We start from the raw sequence: 18,061 nt of genomic DNA on the forward strand, positions 1-18,061 counted from the left end.
TTGCCAGGTTGATTTTTTCCAAACATCAGCATTAAGCTATTTAACTCGACGTAATCACCTGATAATCCACACGACACGCGTTAATGTTGAAATTAGCATATTTTGTGATGTAGTAAATTATTGTAGCAGGAATCATAGGGTCGGATTTGAGCCTTTGGCGAACACATCCAAAACAAAAGGATGAAGGGAAAACCGGAAGTAGAACATTTTTGTTTTTTATTTAGTTATATTTTCTCGGTGCGCGTAAACGGAACGACTTCACGTTCTGTAATGTAAAAAAATAAATAAATAAAAAAATCGGCGTCGTTTTGTCGCTTTCTCCTCTCGGCTGACGCCTTTAACGTGCGCGAGCGCGGAGGACGCGCGAGCGCTGACAATCTGACAGGAAAAATCTCCACAAACGCGAACGTTTCCTCGGTTAATTGTTGTTCGGAGGATTTTAACACGCGCACTTACACACACGGTAAGTTGACGTTTAGTGTGTATAAAATGTTGTTGCTGTGTTCGCTGGGGACAAAAAAAAACAACAAAAAAACAATAGTAAATAAAAATGTTGTTTACCTCAAACGGAGGTGCCGTCGTTAATACGAGAGCTCGGATAATAGTCTGCGCGCGTGCGGAGTTGAACGGTTATTTTTTTAATTTAAGAAACTTCAGGTGGAAAAAAAAAGACCTTTTTATATCTGGGGCTGCTTTTGAATAATACATTAAGCTACAGGTTTTATATTTGTTAATGTATATAAAGATAGATAGATAGATAGATAGATAGATAGATAGATATACACACAAATAGATAGAGATAGATACGTAGATATACAGATAGATAGCTAGAGAGAGAGATAGATAGATAGATAGACAGACTGATAGATACATATATATACAGACTGATAGACAGAGAGATAGATAGATAGATAGATAGAGAGAGAAAGACAGTAGATAGATAGATAGATAGATAGATAGAGAGAGAAAGACAGTAGATAGATAGATAGACAGAGAGAGAGAGAGAGAAAGACAGTAGATAGATAGATAGATAGATAGATAGATAGATAGATAGATAGATAGATATATTATACGTTTCTTTGTGTTGATACCTGGCACCATAATGCCTTAATTTCCCTTCACACGCCACTAAATGGATGATGGTTCATGACAGACGATCCATATGTGAGTTTATAGCTTTAGTTCTACTGTTCAGCTCTCGAGTGCTCAGTGCGTAAATAATCTATAACCAACGGAAATATTCAGACCAAGTTAGATTTGCGTTCACACCTCAGTGTCCTGCCACCACACAAACACCGCTTTCTCATGACGCGATTGTGGATGTAGTATATATTTATCATATGCCTGTCTTTTCCAACTATTCTTTACCTTCAGATTGTTTTTTTTTTTTTTTTTACACTTTTCCTTCAGTTCTTGATCAAATGTAGTTCTGGGTCCTGAACCGTGTTACTTAGACTCGTTCACCTCTCAAAAATATTTCCATGTTGCACAATTTTCTGATGATCACGAGAAGAAGAAACCCGAGCAGGAAGCTCGTTCTTGTATTTTCTTTACGTGCGATGATATTGACACGTGACCCACACTGGTCTTGACTAATTCCCTTGAATTAGCCTGATACCAATATGTGTTGTGTTAATAGCTTCCCTGACATGTCCACAGCGTGTATCGATGCAGGTCTCCGTCAGAGAGATATTCTTATTTAAAGTTTGCACTTCAGCACAGAAGATCTCTCGTTGCGTTCAGTCGTACGTGGCTGCTTTTGGAAAGCAAAAAGGTTCAGTATTTGTGATGCAGCACAGGTTTGAATAAATGCCACTCCCTGAAGCTACACATCTCCTAGTGAAAGCTACTGTTAACGTGTCTTTGCATGATTCATGGAAATAAAGTAGAGAGAAAAAAAAAGTCTAGCTACAAGGCATGAGCGTAGACTTTTATAAACTTCCCATCAGACTTAGAACTGAAATTATAAAGCATCAGTTGAACTCGCAGTAACTCTTCCAACCAGAGGAACAAATAAGCCTTGAACTTATTAGAAGGAAATGACCTAAAACTGCCACCCGGGCTCTCAATCTAAACATAGCCAACAAGTTCGAAAACAAATCGCCACATGAAACGCGTTCACTACTTTAACACCGAATGTGTTACAGGATTTTAATTCTTGTCGGAAATACAGATTCCAACCTTAAACATTCGGAAGCTTGTCACCAGAAACAAAAGTGTACAAAAGTGATCGAGACTTGTGTTTTATATATAGATAACATTCCACTGAATTCTCCTTATTAGGGTATAGTGGGGGGTGGGGGGGCACGGTGGCTTAGTGGTTAGCACGTTCGCCTCACACCTCCAGGGTTGGGGGTTCGATTCCCACCTCCACCTTGTGTGTGTGGAGTTTGCATGTTCTCCCCGTGCCTCGGGGGTTTCCTCCGGGTACTCCGGTTTCCTCCCCTGGTCCAAAGACATGCATGGTAGGTTGATTGGCATCTCTGGAAAATTGTCCGTAGTGTGTGATTGCGTGAGTGAATGAGAGTGTGTGTGTGTGTGTGTGTGCCCTGTGATGGGTTGGCACTCCTTCCAGGGTGTATCCTGCCTTGATGCCCGATGACGCCTGAGATAGGCACAGGCTCCCCGTGACCCGAGGTAGTTCGGATAAGTGGTAGAAAATGAGCGAGCGAGTGAGAGGGTATAGTAAGGATGTTTAAATATTATTATATCTGTCCCTACATGAATCTTGTCTCATGATTTATTTTTTATTTCCAGCTTCCCATCTTTCATGTCGATGGAAGGCATTTGATCGGTCAAAGCCTGCTACAGTTGGTTCACATTAAATAAAAAAAATTCCACTCAGAGACTCAGCAGCTAAACCCACAAAAATGAGAAAAATGTCCGTGTGTGAAGGGAAAGCTGGACAGGCGCCGACATTGTGAGTTGTTAGCACTCGGAGGGTGGCCGCTGTGCATTGGACACCGCCGCTAAACCTCATCTCACTAGGTGTTTATGTGCAACAACAGTCTTAATGTTTTTTTCTTTTTCTTTAACAAAATGGACTTTTAATAGTCACCATCTGTATTGTAGTATTACAGCATTCGGGAATAAACTATAAACTCGCTGGAAAAGGTTTGATTCTTGTTTACTTGTACCGAATCACACAGCAGGTTGGCATACGTACGGCTCTCTTTTGCCAAGATTCTCCTCCTAAACTTGAAAGACAGTCTGTTTACAGCCTTGAGAAACAACGTCTTCTCTGTTCAGCATCACTGATAAATTTGTCCAACATTCAGACTTTTTCCTTTTTTTGTTTATTGCTTGTGTTCTTAGCGACGTCAAGCTCCATCACGTGTCTAAACATGGACCTGGGAGGCAATAAATATAGTGTACACTTAACCCTGACCTGTAAAGAGAAGAATTTTTGTGGTGATTTTAGTAAATTGCCTAAGTTGTGTGTGAACGTAGAGAGCAGTTTATCTGGGCAATGTAACCTCAGGTACACTACACACCATCACGTCACACCTTCAGGCTTGAAATGAGTCTCGCTACGCCGTGATTGCCCGGAGCTACAGCCAATGAAGACAGAGTGAGTTAAGACTAATCAGTTAAAGCATTGGTTTGTTTTCTGTTTTAGTGACTTTGTTCTCATCATGGGTTTTGTATCGTTATATGGTTTAGTATCGGTGTGAAGTTCTTTGAATCTTTTTCCACCCAACTATAAATAAGATAAAACAATATAAATATAGGGGTCACGGTGGCTTAGTGGTTAGCACGTTCACCTCACACCTCCAGGGTTGGGGGTTCAATTCCCACCTCCACCTTGTGTGTGTGGAGTTTGCATGTTCTCCCCGTGCCTCGGGGGTTTCCTCCGGGTACTCCGGTTTCCTCCCCCGGTCCAAAGACATGCATGGTAGGTTGATTGGCATCTCTGGAAAATTGTCCGTAGTGTGTGATTGTGTGAGTGAACGAGTGTGTGTGTGTGTGCCCTGTGATGGGTTGGCACTCCGTCCAGGGTGTATCCTGCCTTGATGCCCGATGACGCCTGAGATAGGCACAGGCTCCCCGTGACCCGAGGTAGTTCGGATAAGCGGTAGAAAATGAGTGAGAATATAAATATACAGTTAGGTCCATATATATTTGCTTTTTTTAGGTATTTACCAAAACATTCAAGCTATAGTTGTATATTTATAGTGAGCTGAAAGTGCAGACTCTCAGGTTTAAATTGAGGGTATTTAAATCCAAATTGGAGGAAGGGTTTAGAAATTACACCCCTTGAGAGTAGCCACTAGTGATGCACGGGTCGGGACCCGCGGGTTATGAGACGACAAGCGCATCACTAGTACAGACTAGTACCCCTTTTTCAAGGGACCAAAAGTAATTGGACAATTGAATCAAAAGCTGTTTCATGGACAGGTGTAGGCTATTCCTTTATTATTTCTTCATCAATTAAGCAGGTAAAAGGTCTGGAGTTGATTCTAAGTGTGGTATTTGCACTTGGAATCTGTTTCTGTGAACCTACAAGCGTTCAAAGGAGCTCTCCATTCAAGTCAAACAGGCCATCGTTAGGCTTCAAAAACAAAACAAATCCATCAGAGAGATAGTAGGAACATTAGGAGTGGCCAGATAAACAGTTTGGTACATTCTGAGGAAACAAAGAAAGCAATGGTGAGCTCAGTAGTAGATGATCGCAGGATTCTCTCCATGGTAAAGCAAAACCCATTCACAACATCCAGCCATGTGAAGGACACTCTCCAGGAGGAAGGCGTGTCATCGTCAAAGTCTACAATCAAGAGAAGTCTTCACGAGAGCAAATACAGAGGGTTCACCACAAGGCATGATCCAAAGCATACAACATCATCTGTAAAACATAGTGGAGGCAGTGTTATGGCATGGACATACATGGCTTCCAGTGGCACTGGGTTACTGGTGTTTATTGACAATGTGACAGAAGACAGAAGCAGCCGGATGAATTCTGAAGTGTATAGGAATATACTGTCTGCCCAGATTAAGCCAAATGCAGTAAAGTTGATTGGACGGCATTTCACAGTACAGATGGACAATGAACCAAACCACACTGCAAAAGCAACCCAGGAGTTTTTTAAGGAAAAGAAATGGAATATTCTGCGATGGCCGAGTCAATCACCTGATCTCAACCCGATCGAACGTGCATTTCACTCGCTGAAGGCAAAACTAAAGGCAAAACTAAAGGCAGAAAGACCCACGAACAAACATCAACTGAAGACAGATGCAGTTAAAAACCTGGCAAAGCATCAGAAAGGAGGAAACCCAAGTCTCTGGTGATGTCCATAAGCTCCAGACTTCAGGCAGTCGTTGCCTGTAAAGGATTTTCAACAAAATATTAAAAATGAACATTTAATTAATGATTATATTCATTTGTCCAATTACATTTGAGCCCCTGAAAATGGGGGGATAAAACTGCATAAAAATGGTTGCAGTTCCTTGATATTTTTGTTCAACCCCTTGAATTAAAGCTGAACGTCTGCTCTTCAAATGCATCCTGTTTTGTTTTTTTTTTCACCCCACCTGCTGTATCACATTATGAAGTGCTAAAAAAGAAACTAGGCCCATTTCTTGCGTCTCATGCAGATTTAAATGGAGAAACATCTGTGTGATAAAGATTTACAGTTTCAGCAACTGTACAAATGTGTGCAGCGAAGCCTGATGATGAGCAGGTCTTTATTTTGATGCTATTCCTGCTATTCTGGGTGTTTACTTTGGAACGATGTGAATTTTCCTGTGGATTTATTATGTTGTGTTGCATTTGTTCTTGGCCCCATGTTCTCATTCTATCTGTGCTCCATGTGGTTGTTGGGATGGAGCCATATTTTATTCTTTATGTTCTGATCTTGGAAGCGTAATACTTCATCCTCCAATGCTGAGTAAATCAAAAGGCCCCCAGTGCGTGGGATCTTTACGCTTCACTAACAATACCAACACCATAATATTATTTTCTGTCATTTCCAACAACTACACTGATCTTGGTTCCTTGGATGTTGGGTGTCACTGGAAGCCATTTAGCCACAGCTAATTAAGCAGCACTTCGACCCCTGGGTTGACCGACACACACCGCTCTGAGGCTTCATACACAATAGACCAGCAGCACGGCCGCTCGTGTCCTATTTGTCATCACCGAGTTGTAGCAGTTTAATCAGTCAGCGTTCGGTCACCTGAGGACTCGTCACTTACAGTCACATGGGACGTGTTGTCGATATCATTATCGTGCACATTTACCCCAGTGTGCTCTGTCCTGTCTTTTTTTATTTATTAATCATATAACGAGTATCAGATTATGGAGGAATCTGTTTTATTACAAACACTAAAGACAAGACACATCAACGTCAGAGTTATAGAGGTGTATTTCTAGAACATTTATAATAGTGTGGTATAGTGTGTGTGTGTGAGTGTGTGTGTGTGTGTGTGGATGGGTTTGTGTACATGTTATACTACTCGCAGGAAAAAGGGTCAAACTCTGTCTTGGTGTTCAAATCCACCCCTTTCCGCCCGCTGACAGGATGTGTTGTGTGCATGAGGAACGCCAAAATAGCTCGGTGTGACAATAAGCAGGGGGTCAGGAATGCTCACTTGCCCCTACTACATACCCACAGCACCCTCTTAACACACAGTTCAAAATAGAACTATGTCACCGTGTAGTTCGGAAACTATTAGCAACAAATTGCATGCTGAGGTAACCACGTCATCCTGTTCCTTTAATTGTCAGATGCTTGAACTGCAGCTCTTGACCTCCATTTCCCACAGCTCAGGCTTTTTTCTCTTCATGATTATTTTTCTTTTCAACATGTTTAGATGCCTGGCAGATTTTTAAGGATTTGTTTTTAAAGTCTCAGTTCACATTAGTGCAAAAAACAATCACTCTCTCTACTCTAGAATGACCGATACGTGACTGGGACGGATACGCACGTGGATATGACGGATTTGGACTACATATATATAGCAGGGTAATATGACAATATAATAATATATGACGTATCGGGAAGAACTATGTCACAATCATCTTTTCTGAGATATTGGAGAAATGATCATTTAAAAAAATAAGTAAATAAAAATAATGATTATAAACAGCCACTTTAAATCGAATATCGGCCTTCGAGTGTATTTAGGCTTCAGATATGGGTCAGTGCCTGGGCTTCACTGAGCTTGAGTTGTGTTGTCTGTGTTATAAATAGTTCAACTCTGGGCTGTGTATAAATAGAAAGTGTGGGTAGATACAGAACCGGGGCTGGTGCAGTTTGACGAGCCCGATGTTTATCCTAAGAGCTGGGGCTTTTTCTACGTGCCGGGTCACGTATTTTTAACATGGTGTCTGTTCAGCGTAATAACTTACAAACAAAAATGTACTGCTGTTAAAGATATTCATAGGGCTGTCTTATGTTATGTAGGCGCAAAAGGGTGCCAATACTTTAATATATGTGAAAGATATAGATTATATTCCATGCAAGTTTGTCAGATATCATTAAAATAAAAATGATTGAAATTTGTCCGTACTTGTTTCTGTGTTCAAGTGACCTGGCAGCTTTAAACTTTAGTAATCAACCCGTTGTCGTTGTCGTCGTCCACCAGCATCGTCAACCACATGTTAGCATGCCTTTAGCATGCTACTGTAGCATCATTCCCTTCATGCTAGCATGGGTGTATAAGGTGTCTCAGAGAAGGCATTAGTCAGAGCTCACTATCTCACTCGCTCATTCAGCCGAGTGTCCTCAGGAGGAAATGCACTAACAGTGAGGACAGGATTTAAGATCATTAGCTAATGTAGGTGAGCTGTCAGTTCCTGGCAGAATGTCAGCTGCAGGAATTGGGATGAAGCCACAGAGTACTTACAACAAACATCTTTCCTTTTCATGCCTGAGGTTAGGTTCAGCCTTTGGTTTAGGTGTAAGTTTGACTGTTTTTGCTTTTTAAGTAAGAAAATATTTTATAACCTTGTTATGCTCTGTGATTTGATTCACTTTGTGAGATTATTTTTGATGTTATTTAGGTTATTGTTTTCTTTCCTTGAAGTGGAGAAAGAACTCCCTGGACTCGCCGTTGACTTTTGGAAACCAAACTGGTCAAATGCAACTTTCTGAAATGCTTCATCACTGGTGGTCTTAAACCACCGGGAGGAAAATGCTAGCTGTCGTCACACGATTGTCTACTTAATGATATTTTTAGCCTCCTGTATTATGATGATTACCAAACAATGCCAACACTAACACAAGCAGTTAACTATTAAAAATGACAGTTTTGAGTTGACAACTAGCCTGTTACAGGATAACTGGTGGAACAGACACAATTCATTGTTTGGCTGAAATGAAGTCTCTGTTGCCTGGTAGTGTTTGGAGTCAGTTTCCTGTTTCCATTCAGTGCAGGAAAGCGAGTGAGTCATAAACATGCCATAAGCACAGAAATGAGGTGAAATGAGAGGTCACTGCTGATTAAAAGCACATTGCACACACTAGGGAAGATGAAACAAATGATATGTTTACCGAAACCTGTGTACCGATAGCGTAATGCTATACAGGTGTGACTGATCGTTTCCAGGTGCGTAGTTTTGTCAACACTTTTCAAAAGTAGCAAATGTGGTCATGGTGAACAGTGGTGATCAGTAATTGGTCATAGGAAACAGTGGTGATCAGTAATTGGTAATGATGAACAGTGGTGATTAGTAATTGGTCATAGGGAACAGTGGTGATCAGTAATTGGTCATGGGGAACAGTGGTGATCAGTAACTGGTCATGGGGAACAGTGGTGATCAGTAATTGGTCATAGGGAACAGTGGTGATTTAGTAATTGGTCATAGGGAACAGTGGTGATCAGTAATTGGTCATGGGGAACAGTGGTGATTTAGTAATTGGTCATGGGGAACAGTGGTGATCAGTAACTGGTCATAGGGAACAGTGGTGATGAGTAATTGGTCATCGGGAACAGTGGTGATGAGTAATTGGTCATGGGGAACAGTGGTGATCAGTAACTGGTCATGGGGAACAGTGGTGATGAGTGATTGGTCCTTAGGAACAGCGGTGATCAGTAATTGGTCATGGGGAACAGTGGTGATGAGTGATTGGTCATGGGGAACAGTGGTGATCAGTAATTGGTCATAGGGAACAGTGGTGATCAGTAACTGGTCATAGGGAGCAGTGGTGATCAGTGATTGGTCATGGGAAACAGTGGTGATGAGTGATTGGTCATGGGAAACAGTGGTGATGAGTGATTGGTCATGGGAAACAGTGGTGATGAGTGATTGGTCATGGGAAACAGTGGTGATGAGTGATTGGTCATGGGAAACAGTGGTGATGAGTGATTGGTCCTTAGGAACAGTGGTGATCAGTAACTGGTCATAGGGAGCAGTGGTGATCAGTAATTGGTCATGGGAAACAGTGGTGATCAGTGATTGGTCCTTAGGAACAGTGGTGATCAGTAATTGGTCATGGGGAACAGTGGTGATCAGTAACTGGTCATAGGGAGCAGTGGTGATCAGTAATTGGTCATGGGAAACAGTGGTGATGAGTGATTGGTCCTTAGGAACAGTGGTGATCAGTAATTTGTCATGGGGAGCAGTGGTGATCAGTGATTAGTAATGGTGAACAGTCATTAATGGTGATCGTTTTGACATAAATGAAGGCTAAATAAATCATAGTTTAAACACCTGATAGAAGGAAACATGATCACAAACTTCTAGCACATTCCCACCTCTAAGGCACTACGATTTTGGCTTGTACAGTTATCATGCAGTAAATTACACCGTACTGTTCCTCACCCACCTAATACACATCCTATCTAGTCCTGCACCATAAGTACATCCATCTTTCCTTCTGTCTTAATGGCATTAAAAAGACGGTATTGATATCATCTTAGTGCTTCTTCTCTGCCACATTCACAGAGGTGTGGATGAGGGTGATGTTGGGGCAGTGAGTTTGCATTCCATCAGTTCAGCCCTGCTAATGCGACTGGAGCTCTGGTTTCATCTAAGAGATGACCTCATGCACACTTCTTAGCACTTCCTGTCTGAGGTGCCCATTAGCTCCCAAGCAGTTGAGGCAGATCGTAACTGATGAAAGCCTGTGATTGAATTTACAGACATTCGCTGGAGTTTAGTGTTTGCTGAATCAGTGTCCAGGCTTTAAGGTTAATCGGGTTCATCATGATTAAGTCATTCAAATTTCAGGCTTCAAATCGACACAGTGCTTAACCTAAATATTGCTGTATTGGATATGTGTGTGTGTGTGTGTGTGTGTGTGTGTGTGTGTGTGTTTGGGGTGGGGGGGTTGATTTGGGGAGGATAAAATCACTTTGGTGGTACCGCAGAGATTAATGACAGCTTTTCCTCAAATCTGTCGGTAATCCACGCAAGCACTCGGCAGTGTGTGTGTGTGTGTGTGTGTGCATCTTTCATCAGAATGTGTGTCACAACTTTTTACACTGACTTACAATATGACAATGCGACGAATATTTGAGCCCGCGTTTCCATGGCAGTGAAAGTCTCAGTAGTGGAAAAAAGTGACAAATGGTGAAGGCGCCACACTGAAATGCAAAAACTTTCATTGCTTTGCTTTTACAAAGGCTGTGTTTGATTTTTAGTCATAACTGGTACAATAATTGGAGTGTGCTAATATGAGGACGACCCAACAAATGTTCAGATCTAGTATTGTATTATAATCCTGGTTATCGGTGTAAAATCACAACGGAGACACAGACATGAACGCTGACGAGTGGAAACTTACTACAGGCACTGACTATAAATCGTTGCTAGGGTTGGGTATCAAAGGAAATTTTCCGCCTTACGATTCCCGGTTCCATAATGTGAAAAATAATGCACAAATAATCCAACATCAAATTTAACATGCAGAATTACAACTAGGGTTGGGAACCGAGAACCGGTTCTTATTCAGAACCGGTTCTGTTTTTTAACAGGAACCGGAACCGCGCGGAATTTTTTAGTTTCGGTTCCCAACGCGGTTCCGATGCGATGACGGGCAAAGCGCTGGGAGCGGTCACTTTAAATAGCCATGTCTTACCTCACGAATATTAATTGTTTTACAGTCACGCAACCAAATTAACGCAGCTTACCACAGAAATCACTCACTCGCGCTGTTGTGCTGAGGTACGCTTTGTGTTAAACATGTCTAAAAAAAGTCTAAAGTGTGGATTAATTTCCAAAGCAACAAGGAAGCAAATCTACTCCATCATAAAAGAAAAACAAAAAAAAACACGTTTTCCAAAAATAAATGTTGTAGTATAACTATCAGGACATCAGTGATGTGTGATCTGAGTTTGGTGACAGTAAAGTGTATTACAGTAAAGTTATTGACTGTTGTTTGTTTTCGCTTTTTGGGTTTTGCACTTTGCTGACGGTCTCTTGGAATCTGTCTCTTAGGTGTTCGCACATAGACACTTATGTATTTTGTCCAACGCGGAGGAAAGCTGATATTGAGGAAACTTGGGTTGTAGCTGCGTTGTAGCTGCCTCTCTACATTACTACAATAAAAAAGAGGCGTTATTTGTGTAATAAGAGTGTTTAGGTCAGGAGTTATTGACTCGGGAAATTCAAATCTGTGAATATGGAGCCAACTTTACTTAAGTCCCTCTGAGAGGGTTTTCTCCACAGCTGGAGATACAATAAGCCACTAAAGGTCTCGTCTTCTCCCAGAGAAAGCAGACGTTGATTTTTCTTCAGAAAAATTGCTAACTGTTTTACTAAGTTGTAATTCTGGATGTTAAATTTGATGTTGGATTTATTTAAATTTAAATTGATATGAATTGAAATGCTCTGTTTAAAATATTTAAAGAGTGATTAATAAACACAAATGGAATTGTTTCAGTATTGTACGTTATTTTTCACATTTCTTTTATTATGGATTCGGAATCAGAACCGGGAATCGTAAGGCACAACTGGAACCGGAATCGGAACCGGAAAATTCCTTTTGATACCCAACCCTAATTACAACTTAGCAAAACAGTTAGCAATTTTTCTGAAGAAAAATGAACAGTGCAAGTGACTGATTTATGTGGTAAGCTGCGTTAATTTGGTTGCGTGACTGTAAAGCAATTAATATTCGTGAGGTAAGACGTGGCTATTTAAAGTGACCGCTCCCAGCGCTTTGCCCGTCATCGCATCGGAACCGCGTTTGGAACTGAAACTAAAAAATTCTGCGCGGTTCCGGTTCTTGTTAAAAAACAGAACCGGTTCTGAATAAGAACCGGTTCTCGGTTCCCAACCCTAATCGTTGCTCAGCATTGCTAACTGCTAGCTAGCACCCTGCGGTACTATAATACCCGTTATCTAGCTAGCTACCAAGTCTATTTCCTCCAGCATGACTGCAGCACATATCGCGCTATAGCGAGCGTTCTGTTTTTAGCTAGAGCGTGGGCACTCGGTCCTTTCTTTCTTTTGCTTTTCTTTTTTTTTTTTTTTTTTTTTTAAAGCTTTCTCAGTCTAAATGCTGAAACATACTCTCAGACTTGCACCTCGCTATAAATACTACTTTATTGTTTCTGTGCTATATTTAGCAGTGCAGCGATTTAGGATCAGGAGATAAAAAGTTAGGAGACAATTCAGGGGCTGTGTCCCAAACCGTATAACGAGCGTCTGCGTAACGAGTTAAACGCAGATGGGGTTTTTTATGTGCTTATAAATCATGAAGCATGATAAAGCATTTCACGTGACTTTATGACATGGCTTTATTACATTACTCACTACAGCGTGGTCGTGTGGTGACGACACACCCTCGAGCAGTTCTGTAAGATTATTAGCTTGTCTACATGATTAGTGTGTATCAGTGAAAGCATCACTTTAAAAAAAAATAAAAGCGATTCAGAAGCAGCCGTGTTGTCGTTTCCTGCGTTAGTGTCCTGATGGTGCAGGATGGAGTTTCACCTGAGATTGATCCTGATCCTGCATTTCTTTCTCCTGCTTTCTTTTGTAGCAGAACTAACAAAATGAACGTTCTGCTAAAACCCGGGTTCGCGTTAGACGCGTGTCAATATCGCTTATTTTTCAAGCCGACGACGTGTTTTGTCGCTCGGCGCTCGCAGAAGTGAGGTGCTCTTTCTCAAATTTCGCACGTTTGTCTTCAACACCTCTGTTAGTCAGAGATCAGAGATGGTGCATCAAAGATCGGTTGCTGGAGTGAACGAATTCGTTTCCCTTTAATTGTCCTTATGCGCCTTGATTGCGAGAAAAACAGGAAATGATTGCAAGACGTTGATTATTCTTGACCTGTTCACCTTGAGTGTAAACGTGGTGATGGAAGCTCTTTTGTTCACATCATGTCCCGAGAAGTCTTGGTGAGGTGTCATACGCCCTTTAGTGGGATTTGTTTGGTTTATTTTTTCTGCCTTGACATCTGTTCAGATGCCTGTAAACACACTTCTTTTTTTAATACTTCGTCCTCATTGGCAGTCTTTACGATTCTGGGAAAATGTGAGTTTGCTATAGCTCTTTTTTTTTTTTTTTTTTCAAGCACAGGATGCTACGCTCATCAGTGTGTGTGCTGCTCTTCAGGTCTGTGTTTTACTCGCCTGGCTGATTACTTTGCTCCTTCTCGTGATCACCGCCTCTTGTTAAAATAGGAATGGTGCCTGTGAATTTATAGCATGTGTGACATAGACTGAAGAAAAATATTGAGCGTTGGTGGAATTGGGACGGGGCCTTATTACGATTGGCTGAGACCAGTAAAGAGCACCAGCAAGACTGGTTTAGTGTTGCAGGTAACCAGTATAAATGAGTATAAACCAGATTTCATGCAAATCGAAGCTGTTATTCTTTCAACAGACGAGGCTGTGCCTTCTGCTCTTCCTCATGCCTGTCATCTTGCACTTTCCGCCTTGTCCATCTGTGTGCATATATTATTCTGCCTTAGTAAAAGAACAACTTTGTCTTGTAGGTCCTTAACTGTTTGATCAAATAAACCAGCACCAAACTGCCAGAAAAGCTGAGGTGTAAGAAGGATGTTTGGGCGAGTCGTATTATGCCGTTCCTCACAGTCCTTCCCAACAGCTCAGACAGACGAAGCTAATTTAGGATCCTCCAAGGAAAATCATGCTTATCGACGCTTTTAGAAAGCAGGGCTGAGAGAGAGAGAGAGAGAGAGAGAGAGAGAGGAAGGATTTGTGTAGATAACATGACAGAGTACTGCAGAGGTGTAAGGCCAAGTAGGGCAGAAGAATCTGTACATGTGATGATGTGAAGTTGGGTTTATGAATGGACATAAAAACAAACAGGATGTTTAGGCCAAGTAGGTCTAGGGCTGGGCGATACGGCTGAAAACTGTATCACGATATCAGAGTTTCGTATCAGTCGATATCAATAATTATTGATATTTTTTATGACCCATTTAAATTAAAACATTTTTTTAAACTTAACCTTCCTCTGATCGTAATCCCCTCAGTTATTAAGACAGAAATGTCAACAAGCAGGAAAACTCTAATAATTATAATGTAAACATGAGTCTAAAGTCACAATGAACACTTAACAATTATCTCTTAACATTTAAGGTGCAAAATGAAAGGAAATGTAAGAAATGTTTAACAAAGTGTAATAAAATAGTACAAAGTGTTAAATATAAACAGTGAAACCTGAGAATTTTGTTTACTGCAGCCGCAGCCATCGTTACATCGTTAGCATCGAATTTAGTGCAAGTTTAGCGCTAGAAAAGTTCACTAGCTGTTCACCTTCTGGTGAATAAAGTGTTTTGTAAACATAAATAAAACTGAGGTAGACTGAGATACATCTGTAATAGCTGATACACTACAGTAACATTGTTTGAAATATAAAACCTGCAGAAATATGAAAAAGTAGCTGACTTTTCATCTTTTATTTACAATTTCCTGGTTTGCAATAAAAGTAAAAAAAAAAAAAAAAACAGGTCGGTAGGTCTGTATTTTTTTTTCAATGTTCAATGTTTCAAGTTTCAATGTAAAAAAAAGTACAATTTTGGTGACGGTGATTACGTAGGTATGAATTTAAACAAATTAGCATATCGTGACATCACTGACTGGGTCTTCAACCCGTACCTTCTGGGGCATCGTTGCAAACCTCATTTTGATGCAGCCATCGTTACCAAACGCGAACCGTTGACTCTGACAGTGAATGAGAGTATAAGACGAAGCGAACGCTTCAATGTCCTAAGTTGGCCTAAGTTGATCAGACAGTTTAGTCGTCTTCTCCACTGATACTGTAATAGATTATTGCCTCTATCCCTCCACCTCTCTAGCGATCTAATTCCCTTTCAGCTCCTTCAGAAAAGGAAACAGATTACAGTAGTCATACACTACTTCTGCTGTTTGTGTATCTTATGAATTTTCTCTGTTCAGTATTATTTCTCATAAGATGCATAATGCGAATGCTTGCCAAAATTGTTAACAGTTCATTGAATATACTGTAATTGACTCTTGGCATTTGGCAGGGGATTGTACAGTGGCAGATCTCTCACATGCAGGATTGTTTTGTATCATCATCATTAACAGTTCGTTTGTAAATTGCACACATTTCGCCCTCAGTATGAAAACCTTACCCATTTTTTTCTCTTTTGTCTTTTAGGCATCTGCTTGAATGTGTCACTTGGAGACCACAACGTGGACCACGAGGACCTTAATTGATCAGGTTGATCAACATTTCTCACCGTTGCCTTTCTTGACTCAGTGGCTTGTCGCAGAACCTTTAACAGATTTGACAGGAAATGGAATCTGGACAGTTCCTGAAGCTCATCATTTCCATTGGTTCTGACATTTCATGAAGCCACTGAATATGGCTGAACTTGTAAGCCATAGATCTACATTATCACAGGCACTCCTCTGCATGAGGGTTCAGTAAGTCCCAGTCTCTGTCCGATTGAATGTTTCCTTTCAAATGTTGTGAGGTCAAAGGAAAGAGCGGAGGTGTATTGGTGTTCCTTAAGTGGACACTGCGTATAGAGACAGTGGAGCACTTGGGTTTGTTGGCCCTTGTTGGGTCACATCCCAATTCTCTCCTTAGGCCTTTTAGGCCTTTCTTTCTTCATTCCCCTGTCCCTCAACTTCCACCATTCGCCCCTCACTGGCCACAGCTGTCCTCCCTCCCCGTTCCCGCCCCCACCAACCCATCCCTTCTCCCCACCATACCCCTAGTCACCCCACCCCCCACCCTTCCATGGCCACCAGCACAGCACGAGAGCACCTTCTTGTGGTGCGAAGGCGCAGCCCACACATGCGATACACACTGGGCCCGGAAAACCTGCGCGGAAATGGCAATGTTGGAACATCTAGAGGAGGCACTGCAGCCGAGACGGTGGGTCTACAACGGGCCAACAGTGATACAGACCTGGTCACGTCAGACAGCCGCTCCTCCCTTACTGCCTCCACCTATCAGTTCACCCTGGGAAGAGGACAAAACCTCGTCATCTCCTGGGACATCAAGGAGGAGGTGGACGCCACAGACTGGATCGGGCTTTACCACATTGGTGAGATTTAGTATACATGCTTAGATTGGGGATTTGTGCCAGTTTTGGGGCTGGTTAATATTTGTATAGCAGACATGCAGAGGGTGAACAAGAAAATGTCATTCAGTGACTTTGTTATATTTAAAAATAATATTCAATGCTGTTTAAGGCAATCACAGGTCACTACAAGTAATTACACAATGAACACACAATTTTATAATCTTTTAGATAAGTCTTTGGTCTTTGGACAAACTATACATCGCATAGCTTAATGCATTTGCACAGCATGTTAGCTACATGCAATATTGTTTTTTCTTTACCAAAATAATTTGCTTTGCAAATGCATTAAGCTATGCTATGTATAGTTTGTTTTGCTTCATTTTGTGTTTCTGCGTCTCTAATGGTGGAAATGTAAATAAAGTCTTATTACTCAAGCCATTTAAAGGTGGGGTCTTTAAATTGTTTGAGAAATGCTTCAGAAAACTGTATGGGCGGAGAGAGTGTTCAGTGCGCATGTGTGACATTAGCAGAAAGCGGTTTTAACATTGACATGGAGGATAAAAACAAAGAAAGAAAGAGAAGAAAGACTTACGATAAGGTAAGAAGTAGGACGTGTTAATATAGGATCAGCTTTCCAGCGCTGGAGAGAACTGAAGGAGCAGGAAGTTGGTCACATATTCACAGATTGGAGTTTCCTGAGTCAATAACTCCTGAGCTAAACGCTGTTACTACACAAATAACACCTCTTTTATATCGTAGTAATGTAGAGACGCAGCTACAACCGTGTTTTGTGTAGTAACAGTGTTTAGCTCAGGAGTTATTGACTCGGGAAACTCCAATCTGTGAATATGCGGCCGACTTTACTTAAGACGCCGAGGCGCTTTTTTCCTTCTCGATAGGTGAGTAACGTTGGTTTTGTTTTGTTACACAGAACTAATATATGTCTTTGTCCTTTACATGATTATGCTTGTGTGTCATTTTTACTTGTTTGTTTATCTACAATCGTATTGTTCTTCCCTTCAGCTATGATAAAGACATGTTTCTTTCCATTAGTCGTCTGGGTTACGTATGTATGTGTGGGCGGCGCTATCAATATTGGGGACCCATGGGACCCATTTGGGTTAGGGGTGTGATTGTTTTGGTGATTTCAAATGTCAACATTGGCTTTCAAACAACGGAGACCGCACCTTTAAAGCAGCTAACATAATAGTATATTAAAACCTTCTCTAAAATTGGATTTGTTTCTTTTGAGTGACACACAGTGTATTTTCAGAGACACTATGGTGCAGGTGAAATGGATTATACACTTATGGTGCAGTGAATTCGCCAGGGAAGGTGTTGATCTGTCCCTGTTAGTCAGCTACGTTAGAGCAGAGGACAACGGATGCCATGAAACAAAAATCCTGTATTTCAATGCTTTACTGAGACAGAAATGTGAAAGCAATGTTTACCATGCGTGTGTGGGAGAGCGAGAGTACGAGTCTTGTACAAAGCCAGTCAGGAGGCATGGGATAACACTGAGTCAGCAGTATAATGGCTGCCTTGCCTTTACCCATCACTCTGTTTAACATGTTACTCACGACAAAGGTTAAGCGTAATTACTCTGCACTGTTCGGCACTTTAGAGAGCCTATGATTTTC

General features: G+C 41.3%; 1 protein-coding gene across 1 annotated transcript in view; it reads left to right on the forward strand.

The window, feature by feature from the left end:
- The first annotated feature begins 38 nt into the window (after window positions 1-38).
- Window positions 39-18,061, forward strand: part of hecw2b (HECT, C2 and WW domain containing E3 ubiquitin protein ligase 2b) — a 44,567-nt gene continuing 26,544 nt past the window's right edge. The window contains exons 1-2 of the mRNA XM_060860113.1: window positions 39-463; window positions 15,545-16,442. Of these exons, the coding sequence (XP_060716096.1) occupies window positions 16,133-16,442 (310 nt within the window). The 5' untranslated portion in view covers window positions 39-463; window positions 15,545-16,132. The remainder of the gene's footprint in view (window positions 464-15,544; window positions 16,443-18,061) is intronic.

Source organism: Tachysurus vachellii, chromosome 24, assembly GCF_030014155.1.
Source record: "Tachysurus vachellii isolate PV-2020 chromosome 24, HZAU_Pvac_v1, whole genome shotgun sequence".
NCBI lineage: Eukaryota > Metazoa > Chordata > Actinopteri > Siluriformes > Bagridae > Tachysurus > Tachysurus vachellii.